This window comes from Falco peregrinus, chromosome 4 (genome assembly GCF_023634155.1).
Source record: "Falco peregrinus isolate bFalPer1 chromosome 4, bFalPer1.pri, whole genome shotgun sequence".
Classification (NCBI taxonomy): Eukaryota; Metazoa; Chordata; class Aves; order Falconiformes; family Falconidae; genus Falco; species Falco peregrinus.
Genome location: NC_073724.1, coordinates 98,958,586 through 98,969,193, shown reverse-complemented (window position 1 = coordinate 98,969,193; position 10,608 = coordinate 98,958,586). Strand labels below are relative to the sequence as shown.

General features: G+C 41.0%; 1 protein-coding gene across 2 annotated transcripts; it reads left to right on the top strand.

Moving 5' to 3' along the window:
* The first annotated feature begins 212 nt into the window (after positions 1-212).
* On the top strand, positions 213-10,064 carry POMP (proteasome maturation protein). Of its 2 annotated transcripts, none has more exons than XM_055801251.1 (6): positions 213-216; positions 2,790-2,887; positions 3,747-3,807; positions 5,870-5,971; positions 7,839-7,932; positions 9,548-10,064. In XM_055801251.1, the coding sequence occupies exons 1-6, from the start codon at positions 214-216 to the stop codon at positions 9,613-9,615; spliced, it is 426 nt and encodes a 141-aa protein (XP_055657226.1). In that variant the 5' UTR covers position 213; the 3' UTR covers positions 9,616-10,064. The 2 variants fall into 2 exon arrangements, with proteins under 2 accessions (XP_055657226.1, XP_005233877.1); XM_005233820.4 differs by lacking the exon at positions 213-216 and adding an exon at positions 1,202-1,320.
* The last annotated feature ends 544 nt before the right edge of the window (positions 10,065-10,608 follow it).

Here is a 10,608-nt window from a genome sequence, read left to right as displayed (position 1 = left end):
CAAACCTAGCTTTTTCTGTAAGCTGCAGTTAAACAGGAACTGGATTTGTTTTTTGTATTCACATCTATTCTATAATAATGGATCCAGCACCACAATAACCCAGTACCCATTATAAGATCAGAGAAACCTTTGTGGTACCCGTTTTCCTAAAAATGATTTAAACCCCCCAGTCCTCCATTCTCATGCTTTTGAAGTCTTTGCTTTAAGCCCAAGATGTGAATACAAAGGGCCAGAACTTTGGTTGAGAACATTTTTTTTTTTAAGTGGTGAATTGATGTTGCTCAAGAAAGAGGAAAACAGTTTGAAGCATATGAATCTTTTCATGTATTTTCCAAACATGTGCCATTAAAACATGCATAAAATTCCCATTTTAATATTGCTTTTTGCACAAGCTGGGGTGTTTAATTGCCAAATTAAATTCATAGCACCAGGGCAATCTGGGGCAAAATCTTGAAGAGTTGGATGAGCTACAGGTCAGAGGAGATATACGTAAAACAGATATGCCAGCCACACAGCTGGAGCTACATATCAAAAACTGTGGAAAACTTTCTCATGATTCTCAGAAAGCCTTTCAGCATTCTGTAAGTGCAAGCTAGTATTAATTCTGTCACCACACCGCTACGGTGGTTGTTGACACTTGCCCACCAACACAGGATTTATCCACCACTCCCAAAACTTGTTTGCAAACATTTAACGTGCTGCAGGCCCATCCCCGTTGGCCACCGACAGCTCGGGGCCCCGGGGGCCGCCTGAGGTCCCCGGTGGGCTCCGTGGCAGGCCCAGCACGCCAAGCCCTGACATCCTCACCACCCCCTCTCAGCCCAGCGGCGCCGCTAGGGTCACCCTAGCTCGCCACTTTCTGCCGCCCACAGCCCACTGGGAGGGGGCGGGTGGAGCCTGGAGAAGCTGCCCCCACCCGACACCCGGCCCGCTGCGTCTCCCACCGGGGGCAGGGCACTGCCGAGACAGGTAGCTTTGGCCAGCATGTAGGAACACGGCGGTTGCTGCGCAGGCGGCGGCCCCAGCAGCAGACGAGCCGGACCAGGACCCCAGGCAGGGCACAGAAACCCCAACACGACGCTGCTACTGCCCACCGCGCCCTTCAGGGCAGCCGTGGCCCCGCCCCCGCCAGGCCCCGCCCCCGCCAGGCCCCGCCCCCGCCAGGCCCCGCCCCCGCCAGGCCCCGCCCCCGCCAGGCCCCGCCAGGCCTGCCGCCGAGGGGGCGCTGTTCCCTCCTTGCGTCTGACGCAGCGCGCCGGGGGCGGGGCGGAAGTGAGGCGGCGGGGGGCCGGAAGCGGCTGTGCGTGAGGGCTCAAGATGGTGAGTGCGGGCCTGCGGTGGGCTTGGGTGGGGGTCGCTTTTGCGCCGGGGCTGGAACGGGACGGGTGGGCCCGTCTGTCTGACCCCCCACCTTCCTCCCCCGCCTGGCTGGTGGCCCCTCGGGAGTGGCGGCCGTTGGGTGAGGGATGCTGGGGCCATGCTGAGTCATGGGGTCTGGTGTGGCCATGGGGGGCGCCCGCCCGCCCGCCCCGGGGGCCCGGTGTCCCTTGTCCGGCCCAGTGCCGGCTGGTCTCTGCCAGGCGTTCGTGAGCGCTCTAGGCCGAGGCGGCCTGAGGGGTGTGTGGTTGTGGGTAAAGCCCTTGCTCTGGGAGTGGGGTGGGATGGGGAGGCTGAGACCCCCGGTAGCCCCCAGTCTCTCGGTGCCGCAGCCAGCGCGGCGGGAGGAGGTCGTGCCTTGGTCCTCTGTGGCGGACAGCAGTGGTGTGACCACCGAAGATGGCATGGGCACTGGTGTGGCTTGAAAGTGTTACTTTTCGGGAGTATTTTGTGGGTTTTTTCCTTACCTTTGACTTCACTTTGATCTTCCCTCTTGTCACATCTTCCAAGTAATGCACCTCTTTAATGTTTTCACTTACAGCCATCTTAGAAAGGTCTGGTTAGTGTTGAACACATTAGTTAGTAGGTGTTTTATATGTACATAATAACAGGTATTTTGGGGTTTTCTAATAGCTGTTAAGTTATGGACAGTTAACACATTAATACAAAGGACCTTAACTGTAAGCATGAATTTTCTGTTGTCTCTGACAGTGCTGCTGGAGGAAACTCCTCCACTGAACAGCTCATCACTGTCACCTTCCAGAATTTATTTTACATTGGCCTATTGGAACAATTTGTGTAAACTAAAATCACTTCAATAAAATCAGGCACAGTAGCATGAATTCAGTGGTCTGAGTTAAGATGGCTTTACTTAGTCTGTGGAGGTGTTTTTTCTGGTCTTCTGCTAAGTTACTGTTTTTCCCTTGCTCTTTCATTTAACTGGCATACTAGGCCGCTTGAATACACCTTGTCCTCTTTATGCTAGCCTTAAACTATGGATAAAATTGATTTGATTTTACTTGATTGTGTTTGAAGTAAATGAAGGAATGCTCAATCGTGTTCCTTTCTGTCCTGTCAGCTGAGCATGACCTGCCATCTTCCTTTTCCATCCCTGCAGCCCAGGACGGGAATGAACAAGGAGGAATTGCAAATTTAAGTGTTTCAGCCAGATCCAAGAAATGCATTACCAGTACCTGTGACTGTTCCAAGACTCTGAAAGAATTCTGATTCAGTGGGGGGTTTGTTTTGATTGTTTTGGTTTGTTTTTTTTCAATGAGACTCTATAAAGTCTAGGGTTTGTATGTGAGCAGTTTAAGGAGCCTTTGAGCATTTGTTTCATTTGTCTGGCCTAATGGCCCGTACAGAAGGGGTCTGCTTCTGTTCAAGTAAGCCTCCCATTTTTTTTATTCCAGAATTCCAGAGGCGCTGCTTCTCTGCTGAAGGATGTTATCCCCATCACTGAATTCTCAGCCTCAGGACTCCTTGAAGGCCCTGATCTTCTGCGTAGAGGGTATGCTTTACTTGTGCTTGTTGAATTGTGCCGTAGCCAATGTTGAACTTCAGATATAGGAAGAAAGTATGTGTTAAATCTTGCCTTTAAAGAAGGTTGGTGGCAATTGTATTGCTAAAGCCTAAAGTGCATGTATTTAATTGTATTGTCTTTCAAGCATGAATTTTCTGTGAAGTGTCACTTGAAGAGGTAGATGACATTAGTGGACTTTTACCTGTGTGATATGGCTCTTTAGAAAAGAGATAGCAAAGTATTAATAACTAAACTCTATGCTAGTTTTAATATACATGTAAATTGAGTGTGCCATAGCACTGTGGGAAATGATGAATTTCAGCATTGGTACAAAAAGTAAAGTTAATATAATAAAAATAATGGGTTTCAGTTTTGCCATTTTACATGAGTGCAAAATTGCATGCATGTTTTGGATAATGAATCTAAAAGTTCACAGAGTTTAAAATGCAGGTAATACCTTCCCCCCCCCCTCGTTTTTGTATATACAATATTCAGTTGCAAAAGCTTGGAGACTTCTAAAATCAGATACCAGGTAGCTGGGCCACAATTATATCTATGATGTTTTAATTTATTAATATTTTTTTCTATTTCTGAAGAGGGTCAAGGAAGAAAAACTGACATTTTGTTTTGTCAGACATTGAAAAGGATGCCTGAAATTTAAATTCTTTTTATTCTGGTAGTGCAGTGGTTAGGTCTTATTCACTGCTTCAGTATTAAGCTGCTTTTTTTTTTTCATAGTTGTGTGTCTCTGTGTTGATGTTTGTATCTGAGATTAGTTTTGGAATGCAGCTTAAAAAACAGTAACCTGATTAATTTGAAGTTCCATTTTTCTAACTTGTATTTCTAGCTTTACTAGTGTGAAAAATGAATTGTTGCCCACCCACCCACTGGAGCTGTCAGAAAAAAATGTAAGTGTAGCATCAAATTTAGCTGTCTTCACTCTTAGCTGTTATGTTTTAAATTAACCATGTGGTTACCTGGTCTGCTTTTTGTAGTAACAAGTAATGAACAGGGTCTTGACTTTAACAGATTAAAGATGTTTAATAACGGTAACGTTTTAGTTAAATAACATTGTTGGCAAATGTGTTTAATGTTAACCTCCCATTTGTGACTCTCTGCAAATATGTGAGTGGGCTTTCAAGTAGCGATACACATACTAAGGTTTAGTCATCTAAAAGTTATTAAGCTAGTTGTGTATGCAGACTCTGTAATTAGATGGAGGCACACCTGTCACTTCTGGAAGGCTGTTCCTCCCATTTTGTCTGTAGGTTTACCATATTCTTTGTTTTCAGTCTGTGAATGCATAAATATTTTTCATTAAATTACTTGATCCCATTTAGAAATTTAATACATACAGTTTGTTGTAAACGTATGCAATCTTGTCCGGGATAGTCATCACTTGTGGACCACTTAAGTGGTCTGTGGATCATAGGTTGAAGGTAAAGGGAGACGAGACTGACAGCCTTGGTGAAGTAGATGATTGAACTTACCTCTGGTGCCCACTTTGTTAGCACAGATCATCTGATGTAATAAAATGTCCTGAGGCAAATGCAGTATTTGGATAGAATGTTCCAAATTGCTAAGCTAATCAGCATGAGAAGGTCTGAATGTAATGTGACACCAACTTAACGAGCTTATTTATGAATGTTTCCAAGCTCTTTGTTGATCGATTTACTGTTTTTACAACTGGCTGCTATAGCTTAGTTTTTAATTCTTCTTGCTGTATAAAACCTGCATATTTAAAAGATTACATGCTAGAGAGAAAAAAATTCACAGAAATAATGAAAATACACAAGGTAATCCCCTAAGAATTACCTTGTGAAACTTTTAAATTGTTTTTTCCACCTATTGTTTGGTTAGTTTTTTTGTAAGTTTATCTTAAGAATTATTTTCATGTACATTTGAATAGGAAAAGACTTTCCTGGCCCAGGAAAGTTATGGTTGTTTTTACTGCCATAAATGGTAGGTTATTCAGGTAGCACTAGTAGAAACCAAATATTTCTGCTACCCAGATAAGGACCCCCACCTTTATAAGGTAAAAGAAATGGAAAAAATGATGTGACCAGAATTGTAAGTTTTGGGTGAGACATAAACAATATTTTCTGCTAACTTCTGAAGAGATTCTGTATAGGTTGTTATGAAGAAAATGCACATTATGCCTTTGACTTGTATTTTCCTGTTGATTTTTGAGATCCCTTCACATAAATGGGATGATATTGTTGTACTGGTAAGCTTTTGTTATGCAGATTAAGTACAGGTTTTAAAATAAAGTTTTGTATTTTTTGTTTTACTTTACGATACTGTATTGTGTCAAAATTACAGGCATGCAGTCACTAACTATAAAAGCCAACTTTGAGACTGGATTACTCAAGCTTAAGTTTAACATTAAGCCTAAGTTACTTTTGTATACATCAGTGTTCATGAGCCAGCACTTTTTCATTAAAAGAACCCTCTACTAAATTTTCTTTGTCTTGCTGTTCAGTTTTAGAGCAGCTGGTAAATGATGAGCTTTCTTTTGCTTTTCAGAGTCGTATGGAGTATATGTGGTGCTCTGTCTTCCTACTTGATGAAAAAAATATTTCAAGCATTCTCAAGTAGAGTCTTTGATGGCTGACAATGGTCAGTTTAAACCAGACTTGGCTTGAGTTTGTGCTGACGATATTGTAGTAATGTAAAGTAGTGCAAAACTACACCACTTGGTGGTGGTACATGTCCCGATTGTCAGAAATAACAAAATAAAATTGCTACTTATTGATTTGCAATAAAACCCAGCCAAAAGCAATTTCAGTTTCATAAAACAAATATTACTGCATGACTTTCTTTAGTATACATTTGAGACACATATGATGGTATCACTGAATTTTTACATAAAAAATTAATGTGTGTTGAAGTAGGATGCCACAGATCTCTTCTATGGCTATACTTGAAAGTACCTTTTTCTAAAATAAAAATCAATGTTGTTTGTGATAGTTCCAGTTAAATCAAGATAAAAAAAACTTTGCCACGTTGAGAAACATTCAAGGACTCCATGCACCTTTAAAGCTGCAGATGGAGCTCCGAGCAGTGAAACAGGTAGGCATTTTTATCCAACAGGTATAACTTAAATCACTTGAAAAAAATGTTTTATCTCAGAACATGCTTTGAGAGACATCTTTCTTTGTTGAAATACCTTATGTTTCCAAAAGAAGTTCTACTGGGCTGCTTTCATTAAAACCAACTAACCAAACACTGCAGTTAATAGTTTCCAGAACAATCAATATGCTAAAGCCTTTTGGCTGCTCTTCTCTTATTGATTACTTGGTGAAGTTCTAACTGCTCTAGCTTTTCTGTGGACTAGCTTCCTCTAAGCCTTTAGAGAAAAGGAGGAATTGAGTGTTAACTCCTAGAATTAATACTCTCCTCTGGAATGTATGACCTTTGTGGGAAGGAATCCCTGCATGTGTAGGGAAGAGACTTAGGTCTGAAGCAGGTAGTGATTTGGGAGTGGATTTAGAGGTAACCTAAAGAGGAAACCTGAAGCAGGGAATTTGCTATGTACTTTGTTCTGCAGCCTTTCTTGTAAGATCAGGGAGGTCTACAGGGAGTTAGGTTCAAAGGTTTTAACTCTTAATTGGGAAGCTGACTCTGTCTCCTTTTCCTTTTGATCTCCTAGGATGGAGGGTAACTGGAGGGACACTGACTTTGTCTCTTGGGAGATACAGAAAACTCATTGGTCCCATTAAACTTTTTTTTTGTTTGTTTGACAACTATGTTGACAAACAATAGTTTGACAACTATTAGGAGTTGTTTTTCCAAGTGAGTTAGAGCAATTTTATATTCCCTTCCAGTGGATCAGGTGCTACTGAAGCACAGTGAGGTGCATTAAACTTGGCAGAAATCACTGGTCCTGAAGGTGTGCAAGTCAGGATGTATGAAAACATCTGTTGATCTCAGCTGTGCTGTCTTGTGAGGAAAAATATTTTTCCTAACTTATGTTAGCACATGGCAGCAAATGAGTCAGGTGAGGATATTCTGCTAGTGTATTCTCTGCAGGTATTCTTGGGGGATGTGTGGGGGAAATACAGGACTGGAAGGTTTTTCACTCCCAGCTTCATGTTAGGCAACACAAGTTCTCTTGTGGCTTTATTTCACTTTTCTGAAATATTTACTGCAATAGTTTATTTGAACTTCGGGCAATGATACCAGTAGTGATTATGGAAATCTCTGATGTATCATGTAGCTATCTTGTTACACACAAAAATAATTTTATAGTTGTAAAATACATTCATGGTATAACTGAAGTATCACTACTAGCAGTGAATGCAATTGTAAGTACAGATAGGCCATTCTCAGAATGTTTAGGATCTGAATGCTGTGTGTACCTCTTTTATTTTTTTTAATAATACTGTGGGTGAAGGGTACAGAAAAATGAAAGTAACTGGGAGTTGACTTGAAGCTTAAGTTGGTGGGGATCAGCAAAATAATTGATTAGATGTGAAAATCAATATAGCTCCTTCACTTATATTCCTGACTTAGATCAGAGATGCAGCAAACTTAGCATGTGGTTTCCAAACACTGCAGTATGTCAGTCACCCAATACTGACCTCGGGGTGTAGATGTTTGTTGCAGTGAGCTTCCCCAGCTTTTTGTGGGAACAGAGGAGAAGAAAAAAACCCTACATTTTTTGAAACTCTTTTATTTGCTGTAGTATCTACAGTGCAGTCAAAGCTACAAATCTAGTGGAAGGCTGATCTTTGCCAAACAGGGAGGTAAACCACAGAAGATAGTGGTGTTAGGTAGGTTTTGTTATGTGTGTGCCAGTAGTTCTCTTGCTGCGTTGTTGTTTTTTAAGGAAGCAGTGACTTTGCCTGTTGCTTTTCTCTGTCACTTCAGCTGAAAAATCCAAATATAAATGCCCTCAATTTCAGACTTGCAGTCTTGAACTCTTGTCTTTTTACAGGTCCAGCGTCTCCCATTTCTTTACAGCTCAAACATAGCACTGGATACTCTGAGGGGAAATGATGAATCCATTGGTTTTGAGGATATCCTTAATGGTAAGTACATTCTGTTTTGAATGTTACGGAAACATTTCAAAGTAAAATTTGGGAACTGAGAAGTTCTTTGCCTCTATGGAATAGGAGAATTAAATGCACAAAATACAAAGAAAAAAATGAACTCCTAAAGGCAAAGAAGTACTGTGGGAAGGAGAAATAAGTGTGGTTCAGCTGCTAGTTGTGTGAAAATTACTCTGAAATATTAAAGACTGTATTTGCTTGTAGGCTGGGTTTCTAAAGGAATAGAATATTGTGCACTCTAGATTGTATTCATGTTTCCCCAGAAACTTTTGAACTACTTATGCAGATTTTGACAGGTGGAAGTTACAAAGATCCAAAGTTTTTACAAACTTATTAAAAATAAAGGCTAGAAGAGAGGTACTAAACTAATGAACCAGAGATGTGGCAAGGGGAAGGCTCCCTCAAATTAACTCCACAGTTTGCAGTTGTGTGGTGGGCTACTGACTGACAGCTGGTATGTGTGGAATGGAATAAACCTGGAAGAGTAGTTTAAAGAAATGATTTCTTTGTAGCTGGTAGTTAAGGATGTGGAAGGAGGCAGAGGGTATTTTGCGGTGGGACTGGAGAATGGAAAGAGCCAGGGAGACAGGAAGGTGGAAATAATGGAGGGGTAAGTGGGAATCTAGAGGCATGAGGTAAATCTGAGATTATTTTCTGGGATGGATTTACAGGGAGTAAGGGAAGGAATCTTAGGTTATTGTGATTCAAGGGTAGAGCAAGGTCAAACATAATTGATAGGAATTTAGTTATTTACCATTGCTCACAATCTGTCACATACGGAGTGCTGAGGAGTGAGCGAGCCAGAAGTGTTTCTGATAAGGTTCTATTTATCAGCTGGGGCTGGATTAGATAGTTTTGGTGTCTGTGGAGGAATCTGGCATTAATACGCTGTATTTATGGAAGGAAAACACTCTGATACACCCATAAAGAAAGGTGTATTTCTTCTGAAGTGCAGTACAATCTTTTTTTCTGGCATTGATTTATTTTTTTTATGGAAGTGAAGTTTGTACCGTCAGCATTGGTATCTCTTGTGCCCTCTGCACATTTCTTGATAACCTTTGGTGGCTAACTACCGTACCCCATACAATGGAGGAGATCTCAGATATTTAAGGGCACAGAATTTCTGTGAAACTGGGTGGTTAGGTGGAGAAGAGAAACCATGAGTGTGTCCCAACTAACAGAATGAAGGAGTATGAGCCCAGCTATTGTGCAGAGAAGTTGCATTGGAAAGAGATGTGGGGTGCCTGTGGGGAAAAGCTTCAGTCAGACTTGAGTTTTCTTAAACGCAAAATTCAATCAGCCTTGACACTCAGCCTATAGGAGACTATTAGGTAGAATTGGTTGGTTTTACTTGAAGTGTGTGTGGGTCCTTATGAAACACTGTTCTACTATAGATGTATTTGTTTTCTGATTACTGCTTTGGAGGGAGGCTTATGAGTTAGACCTGCATTGTGCAACACTATAAAAAAAACCCCAAAACAGTCCACAAGCTGTTGCACTAAGCATTAGAATGAAAAAATACATGGTCATGTTCATAAATATACTTGGTCTTTAGCCTGGTAAAAGCCTCATGCTATCAATTTGGTTTTTGCAGATCCTTCACAGAGTGAAGTTATGGGAGAACCACATATGATGATGGAATACAAGCTTGGTTTATTTTAACAATGTACTCCACACAAGTGTTTTGTGCGTGTCTTTGTACTGCAGATCTAAATATGTGATACTAAATTGACACTCACAGTGTTAAGCAGTCCTACAGTTATCATTTGCCTTCCTTGATGAAAAGGCACATTAAATGTTTAAAGTCTATAATTGTTTTGTGCTTGTTGTCAATTGTGTAAATGTTTTGTAACTAGGTAGTTTAAACCATGTCTTTTCATACACTGCTCAGGACAATAGCTTCTTAACTATGGAAATGGTGTATATGTATCCAAAAAATCCAAAAGTACCCATGCATTTTAAAACTGATTACTGTAGGTAAATGCCTTTAATGGATGTTCTTGCACAACTTTTTAAGGGGGAAAAGAAGGTATTTTCCATTGAGTAAATCTTTGTTCATGAAAATTTCCATACACTTTTTAAACTATTGAATAAAAGTTTGCTATAAATGCTGTTGCGTTCCAAAATATATTTAATCGTAAATCAAGAATCTCTCACCTACAACAAAGGGTTGTTCCTTTTTCCTGAAGTATCTTTAACGTCTGCACTGCCAATGGAATCCTGCTACGTACACTTTAACCCCCCCATTGACAGTTGTTCATGAGTGAGCTATTAAGCTTTTGTGTAGAATTGGAAGTATCACTGTAAGAAGGAAAGTAAAGGTCTGGATTTTTTAATCTGTGTCCCTGAGAAGACATTCTGGTTTCTGAAGGTAGAAGCAATTTCCATTTGGTTTAAAGAGGTGTTTTAAAATCCATTTGGGAACATAAGCCAAAAGAGCACTCAGATATAGGTATTCTAGTAGTCGGAGATCAAGAAAGAGTGCAGTGACTAATTATTACAGTACCTAATAAAGCTGCTGCAGTGAGAACATGAAGATACAGTGATACTAGATGACAAATAGAGAAACTTTGTGGGTTTACCAAAGTCAGATCTTAAGGAAGAGTAAGAGACCTATACCTAAATACACCTCTTAAAGGAGTAGGCCACTGCAAG